A 27,248-nucleotide genomic window follows, 5' to 3' on the forward strand; every position below is an offset into this window, starting at 1 on the left:
CTGAAGGTCAGTTTCAAAGCCTGATTCCTTTCCTCTGGGATAAGCCCTAGTCCTCTCCAGGGCTTTATATCCTGGCACCCGTGGGTGTGGCGACTGCGTGAAGCGTTCCTCCTTTTACCTTCTTTACTGATTTTTCCATTTGTGATTTAGCCACCTCACATGAGTCCTTTACCTCATAAAATGTTTTACTCTGGCTTCTTGCTAAGTTAGGACTCCTCACCAATCATGCCGGTTGGTTAAGGAAGAGCTTCATGGTTTGGCTTCAAAGTAACCAAACTTGCCTGCAGCAGTGCTTATTCATGGGGCATTGAGTTAGAGTGACAGCTGTGCCCGTCCCCAAGAGTTGGGGGCACTTCTGTACTTCTGTGCCCTAAAGGAGGAAAGGTTTGTGCTTCTTCCAGCTCATACTCAGTTAGGAGCCTGTGAGAAAAACCATGTACAGAAGCCCATCTGGAAACCAGACTGTTTGGGTGGGGACCCTGGAAGCTAAGATCAGAAAGGACTTACAAGGCCATCCAGTCCAATGTCCCTTTGCCGTCCCATCCAGACAGACGGAGGAAACTCTCTCCTCTTCCTAAGGGTCTACAAGAAGCCTCCATTTCTACTGTTGTTCAGTGTTCACAAGAATGTTAAGAAAACTAAATTTCTTGGAGCACCTGCTATGCATGAAGCACTGTACGATATACCCACACACGGTGTGACTCTGTCACCGGTCATGGCTCCTGCTCACAGAGCTCCCACTGTGCACCAGGCACTGTGCTAGGAACCTCACGTGCATTATGTCCTTCAGTCCTCACGAAACCCTGCAAGGGCTTGTAGATGAAGACATCGAGCCCCTGAGAGGTTGCCCAAGGTCACAGGGCTTCTACATGGTGGAGCCTGGATTCAGACACAGGTGTCTCTCGTTCCGGTGGCCACACTCTCTCCATCACACTGCCCTGTCTCTCTCTCTCTCCCCATTGTCTCTCACCACTAAGATGCAGAATGGAGTGAGCTCAACAGAGCTCAATTAGTACTAGACAATATCCCCTCCTAAATTAGAACAGGCCAAGAGATAACAAGCCTGTTCTTTATTTATCAAAGAACCAAAAGTCATTTCTATTCTAATGGAAGAACGTTTACTAAGTGAGAATGCATAATACCCCATAGAAGCTTGAAAAAAGGAAACCCTCAGCTGATCTGATGTGGAGATACCCTGCTCCTAGTTCTCCAAAAGATGTGACCCTGCAAAGCTACCACATCGTCATGTGCTTGAGTGGCATCACATGACCATCAGTACATTTTGGCAAACAGATGTTCTGCCCTCGTGCTATTCCAGATGGAGCTATCAACTATGAGGATTTTGTGCTCAAAAATATGGAAAATACTCCTCAAAGTTGTTCATTTTGGAGCTACATGCTAATTCCTACCATACAGCCATTGCTCAGATCACCCTTTCTTCAAACTTGCCCTCACAACCTGAGACACATTCTTTCGGTCATCCTCATTGAAGGCAAATCTTCATCTTCTAAGGGTGTGTTTATTTTTTGAACCAGCCAGATGTCATTTGAAACCACGCCTAGTGAGTAGGGTACACAATCAAGCTGAGTAACATCTTTAATGGGTCAGAAACAAGTTGTGATTGCAAAACAATAATGTGCCTTTTTGTGGATGGTTCTGAAAGTCATTTCCAAGGAGGAGCTTCAAACATGCTTTTATAAAGAATAGCAGCTTTGGAGCAAATGTGTGGTCTTGCAGAGCAAATGCATTGGAGGCACCTACCTCCTCCCCCACGTTCACAATCCACAACTCTCTGCCCCTCCAGCCTGAATCTCTGCCTTTAAAATGATCCCACCATCTGAGAGATGTGAATGGGTGTGTTGGTTTAAAATCAGTACCAAACCAATTAAAGTCCTATTGGCTGAGATCAAATAACATAAAGCAAATAGCTAAATTCATTAGCTCTTCTAGAATTACCTCCTGTCCTTCTCCCCTCCTTCTATGCCCCAAGCTTCAAAAAAGAAAAATCTAGATAATGGAGCTTTTTTAAAAAGAGGAAAGAAATAGAGTGTTGTTGATTACATGTCCATGGTGATCCACATCACCGTCTATAGCCTCTACCTCAGTCAGAGTGGAATAATCTAAAGGGAAGTATCCTTGTGCCTTTGAAGGTGGTAGGCAGAGTTTAGAAAACACTACTATTCCCACATCTTGAGTAGAAGTAACTATGATTTCTGTACAGCTACATGGCCATTAGATAACAATGGCTGAGAGGACTTGGGTTTATTGAGAAAAGAGCCAAGTACCAATGAGCTTCCCAGGAAGTCTAGAAGGTAATTGCTTTTTATTTATTCCACTTACTGCAGTGTGAATTCTTACCTTTACATAAGTAATGTTATTGTCTCTGGTCAACAACCCTTCCATAAACATGATGACCAAATCAAATCCTAACAAACAGAAAGGTTTTATACCTGCCCATGTAATTGTGGCTGACGCTGAGGTTGAGGCTTTTGGTCTTAAGATGTGAGCAAATTGCAGTTGAGGTTTAAGGATACTATTTATTATGGAAGCCAAGGCTATTTCTGTGGAAAGAGATCACATGCAAACTCACCAGTGGTGCTCAGTCATGGAGTGGAGCTAGGACAGGTCTTCTCCTAAGGCCACCCTCCCTGGAGCAGGACTTTAAAGACATGAGGAGGCCTCCCCACTTCCCAAAACCATCTTCCCGGATGGCCAGGTCCTGGTGCCTAAAATTCTCACCATGAAAAATGGAAAACGTATTCTTTTAGAAATGCAAAGTAACATATTGAGCCACTTGCAAATTAAGTATATTTTAATGTGTACAATTAGCAAGGAGAGGCCAGGAGTAGTATCGTTGGTTGCACACAGAGCAAGAAGACTGACTTTATGCCAAAGAGGGAGCCCAGAGGGGAATTAGAAAAGCAGAAACACTGTCCAATATCAACCCCAGCCCATGGTGCTGGGCCAGCCCATTAGAGTTGCCTCTAAGAACATGAGATAGGGCTTCCACAAGCTGCTCCATAAAGGCAATGGTGGCCAACTGGGCAATCCTCCAGCCTCACTACATTGAGGGGACAAATTGTGGTGGAAATCCAGGAACTAAGCCAACAGGCTTGGGTTCAGCAGGGCTTCTGGTGAGGAACAAGCAGGAGAGACTTGGAGAATCAGCTGTGTCAGCTGTAAGCCAGGCTGAGCAAAGACAGCTACAGACACCTCCAATCGGGATTCAGGAGCTAGTTCCACAAACCCTGTCCCAAGCTGCCATTGTTCCTCTTACACTCCATCCTGGTCCCTTGGTGGGAATGGAGCTTGGAGTTTTCAGGGACCAAGCCAAGTCAGAAAAACACAACATTCATCCATGCTATGTTTTCAACTCTACCCAGTCTAGAAGAGAGGAGAACATAAAACAATCCAGGGCAATGTAATTTAATTGTGCTCGACTTCCTGGGCAAGCTGGATTGACCGCTCAGAGAAGGGGTGAAAAGCCTGTTTATGTAGACTGCTCTGCAGATCAAGGGAAAAAACAGGTGATAAAACATTTTAAGCAGTACACAGAGGATAAAGTAAGCTTCATGCTTACTATGCATGTGTCATGTTGAACTTTTGCATTAAATTCACTATCAAGTTGGTGATTTGAGACAGACTTGGAAAAAAAACACTGAAATATGGTTTCTTTCCCCAGCATCCTACAGTCCCTGTTCTCTTTATAGTCATCAGTGATCTCCCCAGTGCTAGAACCAGTAGATTTTTCTGATTCTCACTGTCCTTGCCATGGGTGCTGTTGGCCACTCCCTCATTGCAATTCTTCCTTTGCCTTCTGTGTCACTTCAGCTGCTTTTCCATGTCCCTCTCCAACTGCTCATACCCAGCTGTCATTTCTGTCCTTGAGAGCTGGCAAAACCAGGGCTGAACCTCATGTCAGGGACTTTGGAGAGCCCCAGGTCAGCTCTATCATTCCTATCAGTGGTCCCCAAGGTTCTTCTACACTCTACCATCTTCCCCTTGGCAGCCTTAAGTCCTACAGCCCTAACGATCATCTTTATTTAACTCTCTGATATCTCTCTCAAATCCAGTCATTCTTTTCCAGCTCTCTCCAATGGAGACCCACTGTTGTTTCATTTTCTCATGCTCAAGAAGTTCAGACCCACAATAGGTGTTTGTGATGGTTAATTTTATGTGTCAACTTGACTGGGCTAAGGGATGCCCAGACATTGGTAAAACATTATTTCTGGGTGCGTCTGTGAGGGTGTTTCTGGAAGAGATCAGCATTTGCATCAGTAGACTGAGTAAAGAAGATCACTCTCCCGAGTGTGGATGGGCCCCATCCAATCTCCTGAGGGCCCAGATAGAAAAAAAAGGTGGAGGAAGGGCAAATTCTTCCTCTCTTATTGAGCTGGGATATCCATCATCTCCTGCCCTCTGACATCAGTGGTTCTTGGGACTTCAGACTTGGGCCAAGACTTACTCCAGCAGTCCTTCTGATTCCTGGTCCTTTGGGCCTGTGTTAGAACCAAGCCACCAGCCTTCCTGGACCTCCCTCTTGAAGACAGTACCTTGTGGGAGCCCTCAGCCTCCATAATCACATGAGCCAACTCCTCATCATAAAACTCTTTCTATATATCTCCTGTTGGTTGTGTTTCTCTGGAGAGCCCTGACTAATCGTCTTTGATCAGTACTAGTTTCCTTCCTTCCCTCTCCATTGTTCCCACCTCAAATCAGCTTCCCTATTGTAAGTCATGCTTCTAAAATCCGCCCTTCTTCTGCCCCACCCAGCTCCACCCACCTCAGTCCTGTTGTCACTCACCTCCTAATTGATCTTCTTTCTATTTCACCCAACCCCACCAACTTGGAGGCCCCCTCACTAAGCAGCCTATACACAGCTGCCAGACATACCCTATGGCAGCCTTCCTTGCAAGAACATCTCATGAACCATTCAAAGCTCTGCCAGATATGGTCCTACCTAACTACCTTGCAGTTTCGTCTTCTAGTACCACATTTACCCTCTGTTCTAGGCTAGGAATTGGGCTGTTGGTCTCTAAACACACCTCCTGATTCCTCATCTCCTTACCAGGCAAAGTTCATGCTTGGAAAAACTTTCCCTCTTCTCAGGCCTACACACACTCGTGTGTCCAAACATATCTCAGCAAACTTTATTTCAGAATTATGCTAATATCATATAGTAATAGCTGATTGAAGTTAAAACTGTGGGAAGTATATAAAGTTTTAATAACCTTCCCATGAATTCTCATTAGTGTCACTCTTCCTTACTTATTCCACTGCCAGTATTCCACAGTGCACACTAGGCTCCAATTAGGTGGTGATATTGTCTCTGTTGAAGGGCCTGTAGTCCACCTGACAGGCAGACAAAATTTACATGAAAAGAGCACTTGGCTTTTCAAAGTCCTGTGTGAATGCTACTTCCTTCTTGGAGCCTCTTCTTACCATTCTCTTACACCTCTGAAATTCACAATTCTTTACTTACACCTTTCTCCAGCCGCACTGATTTGTGTGGCCACCTGTTTGTCTTGTCCATTCTGGACTGTAAACGTGCTGGGGGCCAGGACTGGGGCTCACTTATTTGTGCTTCTCGGTACCCCACACAGTACCGGGCACACACAATAGATGATCAAAGGCAGTCGTGTTGATCAGATAGAATTAATTTGAATGGATAATTGAGATTGTGGCATATGGACTTGAGAGCTTTAAAAATTCAGAGATGAGGCAAGTAGTGGTGCAGTAAAATTGGCGGTTTTTGGGGAGATGTCTAATGAACATCAGCCTTTCTTGAAATTATAGGAAATGAAATGACCAGGAGGCTATGGAAGAACATTGTAGATAAGAGCAAAGAAGGGGAAAGAAGAAACTTGAAGACGGACAGGTAAGGAGAGAGGGTTGACTGTGCACTTAAAGGGTCCTTTTGGAGGACATTTCAGGTATAACAAGTGGGTAGCAAGATGAACCCGTTTGTCAAAGATAAGTTTTAGTCCAATTAAACATGATGTAATGGTCCGGTGCCCAGTGAAACTGTCTTATGGGCAGCTGAAAACCTGGAACTTAAGCTGAGGTGAGAGCGAGATGTGGGAGCCATCAGGATAGAGGTGCTGATTCTCCGTGAACAGGGATATAGAAGGAGAAAAACAGAGGGCTCGGGATCTAGGTGTTTCCTTCATTTGGGACAAAAAAGGGAAGACAGGTTATCCGAACTGTTACAAAAGGACCTAGAGTATACAGGGTTATGGACATCAATGAAGGTGCATTTCGAGGAAGGAGCAGGTATCTATACTGGCAATGCAGGTGCAGCAGAGAGGTTGAGAGTAGAGATTCGCTGCTCTTCAAGTAGTTTCTACAGAACCTGGTCTTCAGGCAGTTTAGGAGAAAAGGAGGCAGAAAATTCCATTCTGATGAGGGTGACTGCGGGAGATAGCAGTGAGGGTTGGGGAGGATTCTCAAAATTTCCAAAGGCCCTGCAGTCAAGGCAAGATGGGCATGAGTGATGAAGGCCAGGTTTGGCCTTCTGCATGGCCCACCCATGGTGGGAGCCTTGCAGGAGGGCATCCCACCCTCTTCATCGGTCTTTCTGGGTGTGCCTAATGGCTGAGCACAGTCATTCAATCCACTTTATTCTCCTAATGAAGGGGTATTTTTATGAAACAGCCATCATGAGTAATTTACAATGCATGAATATGGATGAGAAGCACATTTACTATGCCAGAGAAATAAAGTTTATTGGGAAGTAAATGAAGTAACCTCCTTGCATTCCAGAGAATACCAAAGAAAGGAAAGCAGGAAATCCAGTAGGTACAGGAAACACCCTAAACTAATAACTGGAGCTCAGATGACAGGGAGCTGAACATTTTCAGAAACAAAGAGGCTCAACTCTCAACCCAAAGGCACTTTCCAGACATTGGAAGTTGATGATATGTGTCTTTGCTTGTTAGACTGGGAAGGCATTTCGGTGTCTAGAAGTATCACAGTTGGCATGACGCAGGTTTCTTGATGTCAGCTGAGCTCCAGCAAAGGCAGAACCTGAGGGTTTTTTTTTTCCTGTCCTTGATCTAAGTGGCTTTGTTGACGTCTTCAAAGAGGACACAAGGTTTTCAATTACAGCCACACTTTTGAGAGAAGCCACAGGGTCCACAGGAGTTGCCACTGGCATTGGTGGTGGCGCATGGGTTGCAGGGGAGCCTGGGGGACAGGGAGGATTAGAATGGATTGGGGAACGGAGAAAGCCCTCAGGTGCACAGAGTTCCTTGTGCTTAATGAGACAATCTATGAATTCCCAGTGGTTGGAGTTAGTTGGAATCAAATTTTGATTGTCATCAAATCCTTCTCTCTTTCCCGGAATGCCATACACAGAGGTGGGAAATTGTCCTCTTGAAAAATATTCTTTCATGCCCTTGAACTCTCATGGAACTTAACACAATCTGCCTTACTCAACAGTAATGCTGTGACGGGCCAGCACCCTACCACTTCTCTAGGGCTAGCCCCCAGAGGCAGGGGCTGTTCCCTTCCCCTTTTTCCTTCCATATTGGCTCAGCTATCACAGATTGCTGAGCACATAGTAGATGCTCAGTTAATGGGTGTTGTTTGGCAAGTTGAAAATGTGGCCACCATGTGTGTGCCCACAATATCCCACTACGTATATTCTTCCCAGAAATCCTTTGCCCCAAACTCACTTGCAGTCCTCGCTCTCCAGCAGCCCCCGGTACGTGTTGATCTCGCACTCCAGCCGGGCCCGGACGTCCAGCAGCACCTGGTACTCCTGGTTCTGCCGCTCCAGGTCAGCCCGGATCTCGGCCAGCTGGGACTCCACGTTGGTGATCAGGCCCTGCACCTGGGACAGCTGGGAGCTGTAGCGGGCCTCGCTCTCCGTCAGCGTGTTTTCCAGAGAGTTTCTCTGTGAGGGGGAGATAAAGCATGTCAGAGAGCTGCTCCTTTAAAGGGTTTCTCCATGGGAGTCCAAAGACTCCACAAGATCCAAGACTAAGGAGAGCCTGTGGCCCAAAGGGCATCCCCGTGGTCCCGCCTCCCCGACTGCCCCTGGCTCTCCAGCAGGGCTGAGCAGCACACACCAGGTTGTGCTGGGCCTGCAGCTCAATCTCCAGGGCGTTGACCGTGCGGCGCAGCTCGATGATCTCCGCCTGGTAGGACTGCAGCTGCTCCGAGCTCGACACCACCTGCTTGCTCAGCTCCTCGGTCTGAAACACACAAGGGGAGGACACAGGGTCAGACCCTGCCTCAAGGGCCCTGGGTGGTCTGGGGGGCTGAGTGGCCACACGCTGAGAGATACCCACCTGCCTGGTGAACCATTCCTCCACTTCCCTGCGGTTGGTCTCCACCAGGGCCTCGTACTGACTCCTGGTCTCGTTCAGCACCTGGTTCAGGTCCACGGTGGGGGCAGCGTCCACCTCCACGTTGAGGCGGTCTCCGATCTGGCAGCGCAGGGTGTTGACTTCCTGTTGGAGAAAGGGACAAGAATGAACCCAGAGCAGTGGATCTGCTGCCTTCCTGCTCTAGGAAAGTGAGCACAACCCCGCCATGAAAGCACTAAAAGGAATATCCTGCTCATTCCCAAAGATTAGCACATCACATGGAGAAGCAGTAAACTCAAATAGAAATCACAGCAATACCTTTCCCCAGAAAGCTGAAACAACTTCACATTTCCTGTAAGACTAAGTCCAAACCCCTTGGCATGTGCGAGTCCCCCCACCTTCCCGTCACATCCCGTAGGTACCGTATGTCCCCAGCCGTCCTCAAACATGCCCTGCTTTGCTCCTCCTGCGCCTTTGCTCAGCCTCTTCCCTCAGACTGAAACACCCGAGTACTGAAAGGCTCCTCCTTGCACCTGAGCAGAGTCCCCCGTTTCCCCTCGGGCAGACGGGGTCATTGCCCCTCACATGTGCTCGCTTCACTCTGCCTTGTAATGTACACTGTGTTTACATGGCTGTCTCTCCACACTAGACTGTGAGCTCTTTGAAGGGAGGGGCCACGTCTTATTTCTCTTTTGTTCCTCCATCTTTCCCACCAAATTCGGGACCTGACAGTGGCCAGCAGAGAGCAGGGCTTAATAAACGATGTGCTTCCTGCACGAGTCCAACACCTGCCAAACCCTTACCCAGCTGCTTGAGAATTAGCAGGTCACCTCCCTCCTCAATATGGGTCTAGCATCAACATCCTCTGAGCTAACTTTGCGTTCCCCAGGGAAGGGTCCCAGACCAGGCAGCCTAACAGTAACTGCCTCCTGGTTCCCCAAGGGACAGGCTCGGCTCTGGGAAGCCTGCATTTTTCACTTTCTTCTCACCTCCTCGTGATTCTTCTTGAGGCAGAGCAGCTCCTCCCTCAGAGACTCCACCTGGGCCTCCAGGTCAGACCTGCACAGGGTCAGCTCGTCCAGGATCCTGCGCAGACTGTTGATGTCCGACTCCACCAGCTGCCTCAGGGACCGCTCGGTCTCGTACCTGCACACACAGATCAGAGGATAAGCCAGGAAAGAAGCCCACTTTCCTCTCTCCTGTTTTGTTTGCCCTAGATCTTTTTGAACTTGCACCATTTTCTGCCTCTTCTCTTCTGTATGTTTCCCTCAAGCTATGCACGGATAGGCTGGAGAGATCTCCCAACTCACCCCAACACCCAAGCGCTCATGAGATGTCTCTCACTCTGCTCCCAATTTTGCTGGTTAATATACCACCAAATCAATCCATTCCAAAAAAGAACTAATTTCAATCTCTGAATTTAAGAAGCCCTTCCAGAAAGACCCATATGGACTGAAGAGCAGGCCATCCGTGAGCGTGGATCCCTGTTTGAAACTGACGTTCCTTAGCCAGCCTTAAGAGGAGAACTAAAAAGGGAGAAACGGCTTCCTCTTCCCTTCCAGGCAACGTTAGGCCCGTATGGACATGGAAGAGCCACAGGGGTCTTGGTCATCTGGCCCAGAGGGCTCGACATACTTGGTTCTGAAGTCATCAGAGGCCAGCTTGCCATTGTCTATCTTCGTCACTAGCCTGGCATTTTCAGACTTGGCACACAGAATCTGAAAAGAAATTTCTCTTGTGAGGTCCACTTGAACTTAAGAATGTTTTACTGTTCAAAGAGAACCAGCACCTGCTGGGCCCCCACACGGCCCATCCCTCACCTTCTGCTGGAGCTCCTCAATGGTCCGGAAGTAGGACTGGTAGTTGGCACACACCAAGGGGTCCTGCTCCTGGCACCGCTCCCGGATCAGGCTCTCCAGCTCCGCGTTCTCCCGCTCCAGCCGACGGACCTTCTCCAGGTAGCTGGCCAGGCGGTCATTCAGGAACTGCATGGTCTCCTTCTCGCTGCCATTGAAGGAGCCCTCGCAGAACCAGTTGCAGTTGCCCACGTTGGCAGGGATGTTGCAGGCCCCGGGCAGGGTGCAGCTGTGGCAGCTGGGGGGCACGCAGGGCCGGGAGGAGCAGCTGGTGCGGCAGCTGAGGCTGGGCCGGCAACAGGTAAGAGACATGGTGCTGGGACAGGTAATGGGAGAGCAGGTGAGCTTCTGGACGTGGACGTGAGTTCTGTTTGAGGCTCTCCTTTCTCTATGGTCCTTTTATACCCTTAATGGTGGGTGGGAGCTTGGCATACAGCATAGTTTCATTTCCTAATGCTTTAGCTAATTTTTCTCCAAAATATGCTATTTAGATGCTTCCAAAGAGTCCCCCCTCATCCCATAAAATTATTCCATTCAGCTTGTGTCACACCAGGCTCTTCCTGGGTGCCAGTGGTTGGTGAAATCAGAGTTTCATCAGATAGCTTCAAAGGAGGCAGAATTATTACAGCCCCAAAGGCTCTCCCCATTACTCAGAGGGGAGGACAGCCAGGGACATGGGGTGGAGTCACCTGGGAATCAGGAACTCCTCACCCACAAGATTCTGCCACTGTACTCCCTGGAAAAAGAGCTTTGGGTGAATACTGTTCAAAGTGCCCTCTCCTCCCAAGTCTATCCATGTTTCAGTGTTCAGTTCAACTTGTCCTTCCACCAGAAACTCGTCCTATGTTAGCTGTAAGGATCCTGAGCATTGCTCTTGGCTGGGGTTTAGGGAATTTGCCAACACGTGGAGAGATTGAGAACCATTGTATGTTCCTGGTTGGGAAATGAGAAAGCAAAATGGAAACTGGGGGGTGATGAACAGGAATAGCACTCAAGGGGGAGACTGGCAAACTACGGCCCATGGCCGAGTTTGACCTGCTGCATTTCTTGTAAATAAAGTTTTAATGGAACACAGCCATACCCATTCGTTTAGATATTGCATATGGCTGCTTCTGCACTACACTGGCAGAGTCGAGTAGTTGCAACAAAGACTACAGGGCCTGCAAAGCCTAAAATAAAAAAGTTTGCCAACCTGCAATGCAGCAACACTCTCTCTAAAGATGAGAAAGAGAAGAAATATTTAGAAGGAAAATTTTGCTGAGAATAGTCCAGAAGTGTGCTAGCCCAAGTGGAAGTGTTAAGCACAAATATGAAGCATAATGCCTTAGACTTGCCAAGAAAGGAAAACCAGAACAAGGTGCTCAGAGCTATCTCTGTATCCATGGTGACCTTATCTGAAAGGCTCTCCCCATTACTCAGAGGAATTATTTCATATCTTTGTTTGGGACATCTCTCCCTCATTCTTCATTTTCCTTGACTCTTTATGCTGGTATCTGTGTCTTAGACAAAACAGCCACCTGTCCCATTCTTTATGGGCTGGCCCCATACAGGAGTAGACCCTCTCTGATCTGCCTTGCCAGAGACTTGGGGGCCTCTCCAGTCTTTGTGCTGGTCTAAAACACCATGCTGGTTCATTGCAGCCTCCAGGCATCTTGAGTGTGCCCAGTTCCATCAGCACGCTCACACAGGTGAGACAGAAGCCCATCCCTCAGGCAGTCCCCAGAAAATTCAGAATACCGGACAAACAGTCCAACTCATTCTCTCCCCAGGAGGAACCTGGGATCTAGAGTTTTTCACTGCCTCACTCTGCACTGGGCCGGGGAAGGAGGTGTGGTGGGTGTCATTGTGCTAGTTCAAATCTCCATCCTTGTTCTCAATGGCTCCTGTGTCTAGTGTTTGCTGGGTCCCATCCACACTCTACCATAGGCAAGTCAGAAGCTAGTGCCTTGGCAGCCCCAGAAAAATCTGAATGTTGGATATATGGTCCGGTCCTTTCCTTCCCTCCCACCAAGGAGCTGGGAGCTTGGGGTTTCCACCTGACCATATGACATGAAGCTGGGAGGTGGGGATTATTGTGAGAGGGTGTCTACAATCTTTCTGCCAGCTCTGATTGGCTGCTTTGGCACTCACCCAGGTGCAAGACTCTCTCAACTAGTTACTGAATTTCTCACAAAGGGAATCGATCTGCATATCGTTGTTGAATCAGTGTGTCCATGGAGGCTTCCGATTCTATCATCCTGCAGATATCACTCCCAAAAAAACCACACATTTGAAGTTAAATGACTTGGATTTACATCCTTACCTATGAGATGAGCTCAGAGAAGTCAATTTCCTTTTTTTAGTCTTGTTTTTCTCACCTCTTAAGTTGAAATCATAATAATGCTGCCTCCCTCATAGTTTTTTTGTGTGAAAGTTGAGTAATATACTGTGTGTGAACATGGTTATGGGAGGGAGTGATGAAGACTATTTCTGTAAACTTCATCCTTCCCACTGTTGGCCCAGAATATCCAGATGAAGTATTTTGTGAAAATACGACTTTGTTAAGTAGATACCTGGGCACATTGCCCATGCTAACCCAGTGATGAGCAAACCTCACTCACATACCTGGTAAACACTAGGGACACAGAACTCTACTCATAAATCAATCAACAAAAAATGCAAATTTTGACATTAATTTAGTGTCTGGAATATGAAGTTGGTTGACGACCATTGTCCCCTGCCTTCTCTGTTGAGTGCCTAAGCTTGTCAGGTTGGTTATTTGGGGTAGTTCTTGAGGAGGACCATGGAATTATATTATCACCAAAGCCTCCTTTCTGGTCTGGCATTGAAACAGGCCCTACTCATCCTCTGGGAATCTTCCAGTCTTACAGCTCTGGGCAAGCATCAATAATAATGGTGATGATGGCAGTGTTGTTATTGTTGATGGTGACGATGATGGTGATGATTCTACCATTTCATGAATACTTATCAGGTGCCAAATTAGGTGCTAAGCACTTTGGCACATTTCTCACTTGATCCTCCCAACAACCCTATAAGTTTGGCCTATTATTCCCACTGTACAGATAAAGAAACAAATTGAGAAAGGCTCAAAATTTGCCCAAGATATAGCCAATAAGGGATGGAGCAGAGATTTGAGCAACTCAAGTGTCTGACTTCCGATCCTGAATACCTAAACACAGTGCAAAAACCTCCTATTTAGCACAAAGACTTCTCTGGTTTTGTGAGGGAAAGGAAATCTTAGACTCATTGCTGCCCATTGCCCCTTGCTTTGTAGTTTTTCTTTCGAGTCCCTGCTGGGCCCTGTTCCACACCCCCTTTATGCCCCATCAGTCCTCCAAAGGCCTCTCTGCCTAAGCCTTTGGGCACTGAGCTACTGTCTATGATACCTTCCTGAACTAAGACCAAGAGTTTCACTCATTTACTTTTCTCCACGGGGAAACAACTATCCTTTTGTGTAGTTGGTTAATAAGTCTAGATGTGAAATTAGATCGCCTTTTAAGAACAACTAAGCAATGAAGATGCACAATCACGTGACCTAAGGTGATTTAGACCTAGGAGGAAGCCTACCTTCCTAACCCCAAACTTTTAACCCTGTAAAAGTTTACCTCAGAAGGAAGTTCTGTTTCCCAGAATCAAAGAAGTCTAAAGAATCAAAGAATTCTAAAGCTAGAAGGAGTTGAATTTATGGAGGATAAAACTAGTGCCCAGACAGCGAGATAGTAAGGCAATGAATACCAATAGATCACTTTCTAGTTAGACAGTCTGCTGAATACCTTCACACACAGTATTTCATCCTCACCCCAAACCCTGAGTGTTCAGATTCCATTATTGTCACCATGTACCAGAGATGAAGAATCTGAGATGTTAGGTGGAAATTTAACTTGTCCAAAATGACATAAATAAACAGACTCAAGTCTGCCTGGCCCATCACTGACTGTGAGTTAAAGAGCTGAGACCCTGACTTAGGCTAGGGTGGGAGAAAACACAAGAGCTGGGAGAAAATGCAGAAGAGAGATCGGGGCTTCCAATGTCAGCTGTGAGCACACAGGCAAGAAGACTCTAGGCTTCCTGCACATGGCTCTGCTCCTTAGTAAACTGGGAGTTAAAAAGTAGCAAATTCTATAAGCTTGTCATGAGCCATGATGCCTGGAAGTGATGGGATGGGCTTTTATAGAAGAAAATGCTGAGCACTCCTGGGCAGCCCTGCTGCTCCTCCCTCAGATGCTGACAGCAGCCTCAGGCCACAAAGAACTCAAATGATGGCTTTGACCCCAGGTATAAGGATGAAACAAAGTGCCTTAGCTCTATCCCATAGCAAATATAAGACTTGTAGGGGGGGAAAAAAGGGAAAAATAATCAGCAAAAGTATCCCGGATGTAAGCTCGGGGGAAAGTCAAATATTCAAGAGTAATATGCACAGCAGGCTAAGAGTTTAGACCAGGACAGCCCAGGAACCCATAAAATAGGTCACCAAAGACCACTAGACATGCCAAATAGCCCAGCCAACCGAGAAGGAACCTGGGCCCCTCACAAGATGAGTCTGGGGCCAACAAATGTCAAATAATGCCGAGTAGAACATACAGAGCTGGTGGTGCGGAGCTGGATTTAAAGAAGGAAGAATTGGTGGTGTGAAAGACAACGAGACAGTATATAAATTCTACTGTTGGGCATAAAACCGAAAAGTAAAAAGGTAACTGGACTTTTCTACCCTTAAGAATCTTAGCTACCTGTTGGGACCAGCAATAACCAAAATGATTAATAATCCTAATAAAAATATCTGGTGTACAAAGTGTTTCCATAAACACAATTTTCCATGCTCCTCCTGGCAAGTATATAAAGTAAACAGAGAAGAGATTGTTAGCTCCACTTTACCTGTGAGGAAAATAAAGCTCAGAGAAGCCGTGTGTCTTGTTCAAAGACAGAGCTGTCAAGGGGGCAAGTCAGAACTAGAATCCAGGTTCTGCTAAGTGGGTCTCAACCTGGCTCATGAAAGTCTCATCACTTTTAGAGAATCTGAAACTCCCAGTGGCCAGGCTGAGTCCAGGACCAATTTGATCAGATCTTCAGAGGGCAGACACAATACTCAAAATTTGTTTATGTTCCCTGGGTGATTCCAAAGCACAGCCAAGGTTGAGAACCACTGCCGTCCTGTGTGATTGATGATGATGACAGAGCAACCGGAAATAATTTAAAAGCCACGTGGAAGTGTTTAGGAGCGGTAGATCACGTTTATTTACAAAATTAAGGCAAAATTACAAACATCGAGATTTTTATTTTTAAAAAAAAACATGCATATTTACAAATCCTATCAGTTTTGCCTCTGGCCAGAATTTTTCCTTATTCCGGGATGCTATCTGTATTCAAAGCATGTTTCGAGATTTTTGTTTTGGTAATGTCTGTATCTTTTTAATATCCGATTTATTGATAGCAAACCTTTTGTACTTTGAGGATGGGTTTGACTTGTTTGAAGCCATTCAAAGAGAAACCTTGTGAATGAGGTAGACAATCAAATTAGATAATTTAAAAAACAAACAAGGAAAAAAAAAACCTCCTTGTGATTGTGACTCATAATTGACTCTAACACCAATTCCTAAAGAGAGTTGCCAAAAATTAGTTGAACTTCGTGCATAGGGGACAATTTTGAAGAATGTTATTGACCTGTATGTATTTGTTCTGCTCTGACTCGTAAAAATCATTCTCCACAGTTTATAGTTGTGTCTTATGTGCAACTATGGATAGAACCTGGTTCAAATCCTTCAGTTGCTAATAACCAACCATGATGTTGAGTAAGTTTTCACAGCTCAGTTCCCTGATCTGTAAAATGCGTTTAATTTCCAGCATTGTTATGAAGATTAATGAAGATACTTTCCTATTATTTTGCCTAACTCATAGTAGATGTTCAATAGATGAGAGCTGTACTAGTTTCCCATTGCTGCTGTCATAAATGACTACAAAGTTAATGGCTTAAAACAACACAAGTTTATAACCTTTAAGTTCTGTAGGTCAGAAGTTTAAAATGCATCTAAAATCGAGGTCATATGCTGTGTTAAAATTAAGGCATTAAGTCACATTTCTATACACTAGCAATGAAGAACCTGTAAAGGAAATTAAGAAAAAAATTACACTTACAATAACATCAAAAGAAATAGAATACTTAGGGATAAACTTAGCCAAGGAGGCAAAAGACATGTAGCATTGCTGGAAGAAATTAAAGAAGACATACAAATAAATGGAAATACAGTCCATATTCATGGATTAGAAGATTTACTATTGTTAAGATGACAATACTAGCCAAAGCTATGTAATCAACAGATTCGATGCAATCCCTATCAAAATCCCAATGAAACTTTTTTCAGAAATAAAAAACCCATCCTAAAATTTATATGGGACCTCAAATAGCCAAACAATCTTTAAAAAGAACAACAAAGTTGGAGAACTCACACTTCCTATTTCAAAACTTAATGTGAAGCTACAATAATCAAAAGAATGTGTTTCTGGCATGAAGACAGACTTATAAACCAGTGGAATAGAATAGGGAGCCCAGAAACCAACCCTTACATTTATGATCAAATGATTTTTGTCAAGGGTGTCAAGATCATTCAGTGAAGGAAGAATCGTTTTTTTCAACAAATGGTGATGAGAAAACTGGATATCCACAAGCAAAAGAAAGGTGGACCCATACCTTATACTATATGCAAAAATTAGCTCAAGAAAATATCAAAGACCTAAACACAAGAGCTGAAACTATAAAACTCCTTGAAAGAAAACATAGAGGAAAAGCTTCATAATGTTGGATTTGGCAATGATTTCTTGGATGTGAAATCAAAATCACAAATAACAAAAGAAAAATAGGTAAAATGAACTTCATCAAAATTAATTAAAAACTTTTGTGCATCAAAGGACACTGTCAAGAGAGTAAAAAGGCAACTCATGGGATAAAATATTTGCAAATCATATACCTCCTGGGGATTAATATCCAGAATTTATAAAGAACTTCTACAACTCAACAACAAAAACAACAAACAACCCAATTAAAAAATGGGTGAAGGACTTAATAGATATTTCTCCAAAAAAGATATATACATGGCCAATAACCTCATAAAAAGATGCTCAATGTCACTAATCATCAGGGAAATACAAATCAAAATCACAATAAGATATCACTGCATACTCCTTAAGATGGCTACTATCCAAAAAAAACATAAAATAACAAGGATTTTATTGTTGGCAAGGATGTGGAGAAGTGGAACTCTTGTGCATTGCTGGTAAGAATATTCAATGGTGCAGCCACTGTACAAACCAGTATGACAGTTTTTCAAAAAATTAAATACAGAATTGCTATATAATCCAAAAATTTGACTTCTAGGTATATATACAAAAGAATTAAAAGTAGGGACTTGAATTGATCTATGTACACCAATGTTCATAGTAGTAGTATTCACAACAGCCAAAAGGTGTAAATGACCCAAATATCCATTAACAGATGACTAGATAAACAAAATGTGGCATATACATACACTGGATTATTATTTAGTCCTTAAAAGGAATGAAATTTTGATATATGCTACAACATGGATGAATCTTGAAAACATTATGCCAAGTGAAATAAGCCAGGCACAAAAGGGCAAATATTGTATGATTCTGCTTATGTGAGTTCCCTAGAACAGTCAAATTCATAGAGACAGGAAGTAGAATAGAGGTCACCAGGGGCTGGGGGGAAGGGATTTAATGTTTAATGAGTATAGACTTTCAGTTTGGGATTATGAAAGTTCTGGACATAGATAATGGTGATGGTTACACAACAATGTGAATGTACTTAATGCCTCTATAGGGTGCATAAAAATGGCTAAAATGGTAAATTTTATGTGACACATATTTTATCACAATAAAAAAGAAAATCGAGGTGTTGGCAGGGCTGTGTCCCGGGGTAGAGTCCATTTCCTTGCCTTCCCGGCAGCTGGAGACTGCCTGCACTGCTTAGCTCCGGCACCTTCCTCCCTCTTCAAACCCTGCAAGGACGGCGCAAGTTCTTCTCACATCACGTCACTCTGACCTTTGTCCCTAGTCATATATCCCTCTCACTCTCTTCTGCTTTTAAGAACCTTTGTGCGGCCGGGCACGGTGGCTCACGTCTGTAATCCTAGCACTCTGGGAGGCTGAGGCAGGAGGATGGCTCGAGGTCAGGAGTTCGAGACCAGCCTGGGCAAGCACGAGACCCCGTCTCTACTAAAAATAGAAAGAAATGATCTGGACAGCTAAAACTATATATATAGAAAAAAAATTAGCCGGGCATGGTGGCGCATGCCTGTAGTCCCCCCTACTCGGGAGGCTGAGGCAGAAGGATTGCTTAAGCCCAGGAGTTTGAGGTTGCTGTGAGCTAGGCTGAAGCCACGGCACTCTAGCCTGGACAACAGAGCAAGACTCTGTCTCAAAAAAAAAAAAAAAAAAAGAACCTTTGTGATGACATTGGGCCCACCTGATAATCCAGGATTAATCCCTGTCATAAAGTCAGCCGATGAACAGCTTGAATTCCATCTGCAACCTTAATTTCCTTTTGTGTGCAATCGAACATATCCTCAGAGTCCAGAAATTAGAACATGGACATCTTTGGTGGCAGTTGGGGTAGGGGACAATTATTCTACCTAGCACAGGAGCTATTAGCATGACTTTTGTATTATTGCAAAATAATACACGTAAGCAGGATATGGAATAAAGAAACAAGCAAAACTACAGGGGGCCTCTAGACGGAGTTTGACCTTGGATGTGTAGGAAATCACAGATGGGGTGAATCATAGCAGAGAAGGACTCCCAGGTCAGAGGCTTCTCACAAGCCAAGTGACAAAGCGTGCAAATCTGAATCCATCCTGAAACTTCAGTTTTTAAGATAAGACTCGAGGGAGAAATTATGATAGAAAGAATAGTTGCTTTATCAAAATATATATATATATACATATATATATAATTTCAATTCATTTATTTTGGAACACAAGAGTATGTTTCACCCACGTGGAGTCTGATACGTGCCTGGGAAAGCCTCAGTGGTAGGAAGGTTAGTGGGAAAAGTGAGAGTCCCCTGAGGTTTCAGGAGGTCTGTGCTTCCAACATGCATGGGTCGTCATTAGGGTTAAAGACGCCCTTTCTTGACAAACTTTGATGCCATCAGGCCCCAGTGCTGTCCCTTCTAGGATCCACCTAGCTGTTCACAGTGCCAGGGGACTGGGACTTACAGTGGTACTACTTGGGGACTGGTTTTATCCCTTTTAACAAATGGTGGATACGTTGCAGGTGGGAACTGTGTCTTTTTTCATGTGTCTCTCCCCACCCCACCACCCAGTGCCGGCACAGAGTAGGTGTTCAACAGGTACTGGCTGGACTGAACTGAGAAAGGCCAAAGTTCCAAAGGAAGAGTGGATGGGGTCTCTAAGACCCAGAGTTGGGAAGGGGCAGAGAGCGCCTGGTAGCCCAGGCTGGTAATGATCCACCACATAAGGCAGGAAGGAAGTCCTGGGTGTGGCAGGGCAAGCCAGAGGGTCCCTTCACTGGGACTGCCTGGATCAACAATAACCTGGAACGATACGGCGCTGGACCCAAAGCTCCTGCTGGAAAAAGATACATTTTCCAGAGCCTCTTGCCAGCCCCCAGCTCATTCAGGCCTCCTGCGTTCAGATTTGGATACAAGCAGCTCTGGAAGATGTCCAGGTCAAGGGAAAAATGCAGGACTGGCCAAGGGGACATAGGGACCGCAGCACTGCAGTGACGCCACCCTGCTTCCTGCCAGCCTGCCTGCCTCACCCGCGGGGCCAGGGCGCCAGGCCAGCCGTCTGCCCGCCAGGCATGGAACGGCTCCTGTATCCAAGAGTCACACCATTATATGGTCTGTCTTTCAAGTGGCTTTTCATAGAGTACCCGAGTGATGAGCACCTTGAAACGAATGAATACCAATGAGAAAAGCGTCTGCTTTGCCAGGGAAATCACGTTTATTAGGAGGTTACCAGGGAGGGCCGCTGGCACATCAGAGAAATCTCTGGGCAGGCAGAGGGAGGAACAGAAGTAAAAGGGTGAAGCTGGAGGCTTCGGGTGAGTGTCTTGGCTGCCTTACTGGGGCCACTCCAGCAAACTGTGTTTCTCTGTTCTCTGGAACCCTGGGCCTGCGCCCTCACTCCTCTGGCATCCCCTGGGTTCTAGCGCACGAAGGAGTTGCAGGGCCCACAGCGGGGACGTGGGACACAGGGGGTGCAGGGGACAGGAGGGGCACAGGGTGCACAGGGACTGGAGACGCAGGGCCCGATGGGCTTGCCGCATGCATTGGTCGTGGCACAGGGGTTGCAGGGCAGCCTAGAGACAAAGAATGACGTGGAAAGGTGAGAGGACGGAGATTTAAAACCCTATGCCAGAGAGCCTCCAAGAGTGGAATACCTGGCTGGACTTGGCCTGGCCTTGAACAGAGAAGGCACCGGCTCCCTGCCACAAGGCTAACTACCAAGTTACTAATGGTCTCCCCATCATAGAGCGCCAAGGTGCTAACAGAGACTCTGAAACTCTGACTTCTACACTCAGAACCGCCCTTCCTAGCTGGTGACCTCAGGTAAGTTTACCTTCTCCAAGGCCCAGTTCCTTCACCTATAGAATGAGGGAAATACTGCCCCAAGCTACCTGGTGGTAATTATAAGGCCAAATAAGGTAGAGTATGGAAACACACCCTCTGCACAATACAGTATTGTAAAAAGTAAGATATTGATCGCGTATCATGCAATCATACATGTCATCATAGTAGACTGCAAAGACTTGGCTGTACAATTTCAGTTTATGTATCAAACAATTCTTGCTACCAAACCATTTTATGTTTTAAATGATGCCCATATTATGTTTTCTGAGCTCTGTTTGAGCAAGTCTGGTGTGAAGGCATAATTTCCTTTCCCAACTATGCAATCTTTGCACAGTGCCCAACTGAGCAGTAGACTCACATCTGTGCAGCTTCGTCAGACACCTCTGGCTGTGTACTCACTTGCAGTCTTCACCCTCCAGCAGCCCCCGGTACGTGTTGATCTCGCACTCCAGCCGGGCCCGGACGTCCAGCAGCACCTGGTACTCCTGGTTCTGCCGCTCCAGGTCAGCCCGGATCTCGGCCAGCTGGGACTCCACGTTGGTGATCAGGCCCTGCACCTGGGACAGCTGGGAGCTGTAGCGGGCCTCGCTCTCCGTCAGCGTGTTTTCCAGAGAGTTTCTCTGCGAGGGGGAGATAAAGCATGTCAGAGAGCTGCTCCTTTAAAGGGTTTCTCCATGGAGTCCGAAGACTCCACAAGATCCAAGACTAAGGAGAGCCTGTGGCCCAAAGGGCATCCCCGTGGCCCCGCCTCCCCGACTGCCCCTGGCTCTCCAGCAGGACTGAGCAGCACACACCAGGTTGTGCTGGGCCTGCAGCTCGATCTCCAGGGCGTTGACCGTGCGGCGCAGCTCGATGATCTCCGCCTGGTAGGACTGCAGCTGCTCCGAGCTCGACACCACCTGCTTGCTCAGCTCCTCGGTCTGAAACACACAAGGGGAGGACACAGGATCAGACCCTGCCTCAAGGGCCCTGGGGGGTCTGGGGGGCTGAGTGGCCACGTGCTGAGCGATACCCACCTGCCTGGTGAACCATTCCTCCACTTCCCTGCGGTTGGTCTCCACCAGGGCCTCGTACTGACTCCTGGTCTCGTTCAGCACCTGGTTCAGGTCCACGGTGGGGGCAGCGTCCACCTCCACGTTGAGGCGGTCTCCGATCTGGCAGCGCAGGGTGTTGACTTCCTGTGAATGCAGAAAATACAAGAGTTACTCTCCTCAACAAAGAATGGACTCTAAGAAATGACATTGTGTGTAGAAGCCCTGTTAGTCTATTTCCTCCAAAAAGAAACTTTGAGTGGAGCAGTCTGTGACAGCTCAAGGCAAAATGGCCTGCACTCCGCATGGCACGGACCCCTCCTCACCATTGCTGTGCCAGGGCACTTGGCTTCACAAATAATTTCCAAGGTTTTGCCTGGATGCCACTGAAGGATGAACTGATTGATGCACAATTTTCCCAGTATACAGATCGGCTGAGGACCTCAGAATGCACAATATTGGCTGTACAATTTCAGATTGTATATCAAACAATTCTTGCTATCAAGTAAGAGGTAGGAGCATGTCGTGGTTCCTCCCAGGAGAGAGAAAGACCCCCAAACATTCTTCACCAAGACTCTGAATGAGTAGAGACTCATTAAAGGACTTTGCACAGCCATACGCAGCCGTGCTGGGACTCATTCTACCACCCGGGGACCAGTGACAAGCAGATGGAGGTGCTCTGGGAAACTCTAATCATGCACCCGTTTTGAGTAAAAGATACATCCTGTCTGGGAACATAGATGAGTTTTATCTCTTTCCAATTTTTTCTTTCATGATGATGTGTTGGTGTTTTTAAAGGAAATTTATAAAGACATCCTCAGGCTGTATTCACACTCCGGATTCTGCTCTTCCAAGTCCCTAAAGCTGCCCTCAGCTCCAGGCTGCAACAGGTTTCTTCATCTCTCATTTCCGGACTCACCTGCTCATGGTTGCTCTTCAGACAGAGCAGCTCCTCCTTCAGGGACTCCACCTGGGCCTCCAGGTCAGACTTGCACAGGGTCAGCTCGTCCAGGATCCTGCGCAGGCCATTGATGTCCGACTCCACCAGCTGCCGCAGGGACAGCTCAGTCTCATACCTGCACAAGGACAAGGTCAGAGCAGTACCTGGCAGATCTTCAAGACTCGTAGGAATATCTGATAACCTCCTTTGCCTTGTTTTCCCACTTTCTGCAATGAGTAGACCCAGGAGATAGAGACTTCTGGAGCCTCAGTCAAGACCCAATGTTTGTCTCAAACAGGTTGATTTGAGTTCTCATCTACTTTTTCAATTCCTTTGCTAGGTTCTCCCCAATCCTCTGCAGAGTCCTTCACAACTGATGGGTTGATCTGTTCTTCAGCAAAGTTGAAGAAATCCCTTTTCTTTAACTAGAAGTTAAACGGGAGAAACAGACCCCAGTGCAAATTCCAAACAACTCACTTGGTCCTGAAGTCGTCTGCGGCCAGCTTGGCGTTGTCAATCTGCACCACCAGCCTGGCGTTCTCGGACTTGGTGCACAGGATCTGGGGAGCAAGAGGTTTCTTAATGAGGGCTGAAAATAAATGTGAAGTCATCGATTTCTTTTAAATGACTTAAAAAGCCATTTTGAAGGTAAAAAGGGCAAGAATTAGACCAGCATGGAAGAAACACGTTTGTCTGTTACAGATTGAGAATCACAGCGAACTCCCCTTGCTTGGAGATGACAGCAAGGCCCCTCACCTTCTGCTGGAGCTCCTCGATGGTCCGGAAGTAGGCCTGGTAGTTGGCACACACCAAGGGGTCCTGCTCCTGGCACCGCTCCCGGATCAGGCTCTCCAGCTCCGCGTTCTCCCGCTCCAGCTGACGCACCCTCTCCAGGTAGCTGGCCAGGCGGTCATTCAGGAACTGCATGGTCTCCTTCTCTCTGCCATTGAAGGAGCCCTCGCAGAACCAGTTGCAGCTGCCCACGTTGGCGGGGATGTTGCAGGCCCCGGGCAGGGTGCAGCTGTGGCAGCTGGGGGGCAGGCAGGGCCGGGAGGAGCAGCTGGTGCGGCAGCTGAAGCTGGGCAGGAAGCAGGAGTAAGACATGGTGCTGGCAGGGAGCGTGTGCCTGGCTGAAGACAGAGTCCGAGTTCTCCAAGCCGCAGAGCCGTGGGTCCCCTTCCTCTGCCCAGGATTTATAAACCCCTGCAGAGGGTGTGGACACAGTATGCAATGTCTTTTTTCTTTTTATTTCTTCGTTGGTTTTCAAACGCCCTTTCCTTCAGTCTGTTATTTGCCTTCCTCAGAAGAGTCTCTTGTCCCATAAAATTCTTTACTTGGGCTTCTTGCTAAGTCAGGACTCCTCTTCAGGCAGTACACCCATGAAATCAGAGTTCTGCGGTAAACCTTCAAAGGGGCCACCCAGTCCAGCCCAAGGATCTACCCTCATTAATTGGGTGTTGGTCCGTCCAATGACATTCTTTTGTGTCCCGTGATCCTGCAGACCCGTAATCATACTCACGTCCTGGTCCACCTGGCATTTCTAGGGAGAAACATAGATTGGTTCAAGGAAGAAGTTTCATTAAGTAGCAGCAGTGCACACTCTTCCCCTCGGCGTTAAGAGAAGAATCTTTAAATGGTGTAGCATCCAAAGCCTTGGAACCCTGGAGGTAGAAGATTATGGGTAATGTGGGCCATGGCTGAAAAGATGGGACAGCTATCTGCATTTTAAGGGGCCGTGTAATGCCCCGTATCAAGTAAGGGAGTTGCAGAGGAGAGAATTGTAAAGGTAGGGGCATCAAAAATTAGTTTGAGAATAAGTAAGTTTCTGGAGGAAGAGATCATTTTGAAGAGGGCTGGAAAATGATGAGAGATCCATATAAATGGATTTAAACGATCTAAGAAAAGTATCTGGAGGCAGATGTGAGAGAAAGGAACGGAAGTTTGTCGAACTTTTCCACCTGCTGTCCGCAGCGTCAGAACAGAGTGAGCGTGTACATTAGGAAAGTCAGGAGCCAGCCCAGAGAGCCCTCCATGGGCAGGAAATCACTTGAAATTGACCTTAAAACTTCATATGAATTGACCTTATATTCCATAATGTATCCATGTTGTCTTTAACATTAAAAATCACTTTTAAATTTCCACTTAAACTTTCTGACCGTCTGCCCAATTCTCTACACGAAATGGATACACCAGGGGGATGCGACATGTTCTGTCCCTACTGGTGTACGTGCCACCTGCTTTAAGCACCAAAGGCATAAAGGGACCAAAGGAGGGCTCTGTGGTCGTGTAATTGAATCCAAGGACCTGGGCGCCGGGAAAGAACACGCTGAGCACAGCCTGAGCAGGGGGTTCGCAAGGCAGGCAGCAGTCACTTGGGGCTGACTTGATATGCAAAAACCACGTAATTACAGGCACCGCCAGGTCCCCACTGCATCCCCGGAGGCAGCACCCTCAGCTCCACTGGGGCTTTGGCTGCCGGCCAGAGCAGCAGTTTTATTGACAACGCACTGGAGTCCTTCCCTCCGTTGAGCTTTCATGCCAGTGTTCTTCTGGCGCTCTGCATGAGTCTCGGATAAAAGGTCCCTCATCTCCACCCTGCAAGACCATTATCGCCGCTTATTAGAATGCCATTCGGATGAAAAGCCCCACCACACTACAAAGAAACCCTAGACCTATTAATATAATAAAACCAAAATTTCTTTGTTTTCCTCCAAGACAATTAAAGAGGGGAGAAATAGGTGGGTCCGGCGGCAGGTACCACTGAGACCGCCCAGCGGAAGGACGCGGGCCGAGCAGCGGCTGTCAGCGTCGGCTTCTGTCTCGTTTCATCTGGGCTTGGGATGAAGGGAAGGGCTCGTGCATCCAGCTGGAGAGCGCTCACTTGGAGGGGCCAGCACAGGCCTCCTGCAGCTAACTCGTGTCAGCCCGTGCCGCAGCGCTGGCCTTCCAGCAAGGAGCTACCTCCTCAGCCCTTTCTTCCTCCCCACCCAGGGAGGTTTCACCCTGAGCACAGACGCATCCCAGCACCGTTCTCCAAGCTCTTTGGTCTTATCTGCTGATCGGCTGGCGTGACCTCATGGAGGCTTTGGTCAGAGGAGAACGTTTAGGTTTTAAGTATGAGAAGATTCAAGGATCAGATGGACAAAAAAGCAAAAAAGGAATTTTCGTGCAATGCAGAGAGATCAGAGAAAGGGAGAGAGATGAAGACAAGGCGAGGTAAGGGCAAGAAGAGGAGGCAAGGAGGAAGCCTGGAAGAAAGCCTCAGAACCACGCAGGGCCGCACGGATCAGACAGAGCCAGCCCATCTTCAAACGGGCTGACCTGGGCAACGCAAAGCTGAGAAGGACCCAAGACAAACTGAACTGACAGGCAGAAGAGTGGCCCATCCTGCGGAGTGTCCGGCAAGATTTAAATGGAGATGACTCATGAAAGGTCTACAGACGCAGGACCACAGCTTTGGAGGCCTCCGAAAGAAGCGACATTGTTCCAAGGTGTCCAGACGGGAGCATCACCTCGGTGATCCAGTCTGAGACTTGTCTGTGACTGAGAAACACACTGCTGTCCACACCCAGGCAGTGTGGACGCAGAAAGGAGCGGCACTACCTGTTCCTGGACAAGTAAGGAGTGTGGAGAGGAGAAAGGAAAAAGGGAGCAGGGATCGCCAGTCCTGCACTGGCTGCAGGTCACGGCCAATCGGCAGCCACGTGGAAGATGCAGGAGAGAACAGGTTACCCCTGTTATCTGCTGGTTACTCCCGGAGATTCCTTTTCCCCTGCTGGCTGCCCTGCAGAAGGTAAAATGGCACAAGGATTCAGGATGGAGCCTGCAGACAGACTGGCTGGTGAGTGAACACAATGCTTCTGTCCCTTGTCAATCTAGCCTCTTTCTTGCAATGTTTGCAAAATCTCAATAGGCTTGAGTGAATTTGCCTGTTGAATTCGTGGAGTAAATGGGACCCCCCCGTAGGACTGTAAGTTCCCAATGAGCTCACACAGGTCGGGAGTAGACTTCATGTACTCTCTTGATTTCCTCATGGGAATATTTGCACGTTTTATTCATTCAAAGAGAAATTGAGCAGTCATTGGATTATCAAACCCACATTCTTTATTTGGTTCAATTTAATTCAAAACTCATTTGTTAGGTGGCTTCTCTATGCGGCACAGGACTAAATGGAAACAGAGGAATCATAGCTCTGGTAAAGGATTATCTTTTTATAAAAAATTCAGGCCACTGTGGGTCCCCAAAATATAAGTGAAATAGCCGGAAGGGAAGGAGATGAGATATTTAGAAGTTGTGAGATGGACATTGGGAAATATGTTTGTACTGAATGTAATTAGAAAACTACACATGAGACATGAAGGCAGCAATTGTTGGAACATATGCTGTGTGGGTGGCATAGTCCCAGGGGCAGGGGACATGGTGGGAAGGGCAGTGTGATGTGCCCCTGCCCTCCAGGAGCTCTTAGACCTGCTAAGCAGACAGACAGGTCCACAGCTAGCATAA

General features: G+C 46.9%; 2 protein-coding genes across 2 annotated transcripts; both read right to left on the minus strand.

Moving 5' to 3' along the window:
* Positions 1-6,682: 6,682 nt before the first annotated feature.
* LOC123620918 (keratin, type I cuticular Ha4-like) lies at positions 6,683-10,607 on the minus strand. The gene is given in 8 exon segments (XM_045526501.1): positions 6,683-7,185; positions 7,677-7,897; positions 8,073-8,198; positions 8,295-8,456; positions 9,302-9,458; positions 9,948-10,030; positions 10,133-10,534; positions 10,536-10,607. Coding segments are annotated over 8 exon segments (1,311 nt in total). The 3' UTR covers positions 6,683-7,097.
* Positions 10,608-20,349: 9,742 nt separating this feature from the next.
* LOC123620919 (keratin, type I cuticular Ha1) lies at positions 20,350-23,914 on the minus strand. Its single transcript, XM_045526502.1, has 7 exons — positions 23,502-23,914; positions 23,223-23,305; positions 22,725-22,881; positions 21,791-21,952; positions 21,569-21,694; positions 21,174-21,394; positions 20,350-20,503 (listed from the first exon to the last, which is right to left on the minus strand). Exons 1-7 carry the CDS (start codon positions 23,847-23,849, stop codon positions 20,350-20,352), a joined length of 1,251 nt encoding a protein of 416 aa, XP_045382458.1. The 5' UTR covers positions 23,850-23,914.
* Positions 23,915-27,248: the final 3,334 nt, after the last annotated feature.

The sequence above is a fragment of the Lemur catta genome, chromosome 15, assembly GCF_020740605.2.
Source record: "Lemur catta isolate mLemCat1 chromosome 15, mLemCat1.pri, whole genome shotgun sequence".
In the NCBI taxonomy this organism is placed as follows: Eukaryota; Metazoa; Chordata; class Mammalia; order Primates; family Lemuridae; genus Lemur; species Lemur catta.

What these genes read in the sequence shown, in the direction of transcription:
- LOC123620919 (XM_045526502.1), bottom strand. Translation starts at nt 23,849, where the DNA reads ATGTCTTACTCCTGCTTCCTGCCCAGCTTCAGCTGCCGCACCAGCTGC. An exon ending in TGAAGAGCAACCATGAGCAG is followed by an intron (nt 21,953 to 22,724) that starts GTGAGTCCGGAA and finishes CTGCATTCACAG; the next exon opens with GAAGTCAACACCCTGCGCTG. An exon ending in TGCAGGCCCAGCACAACCTG is followed by an intron (nt 21,395 to 21,568) that starts GTGTGTGCTGCT and finishes TCCCCCTCGCAG; the next exon opens with AGAAACTCTCTGGAAAACAC.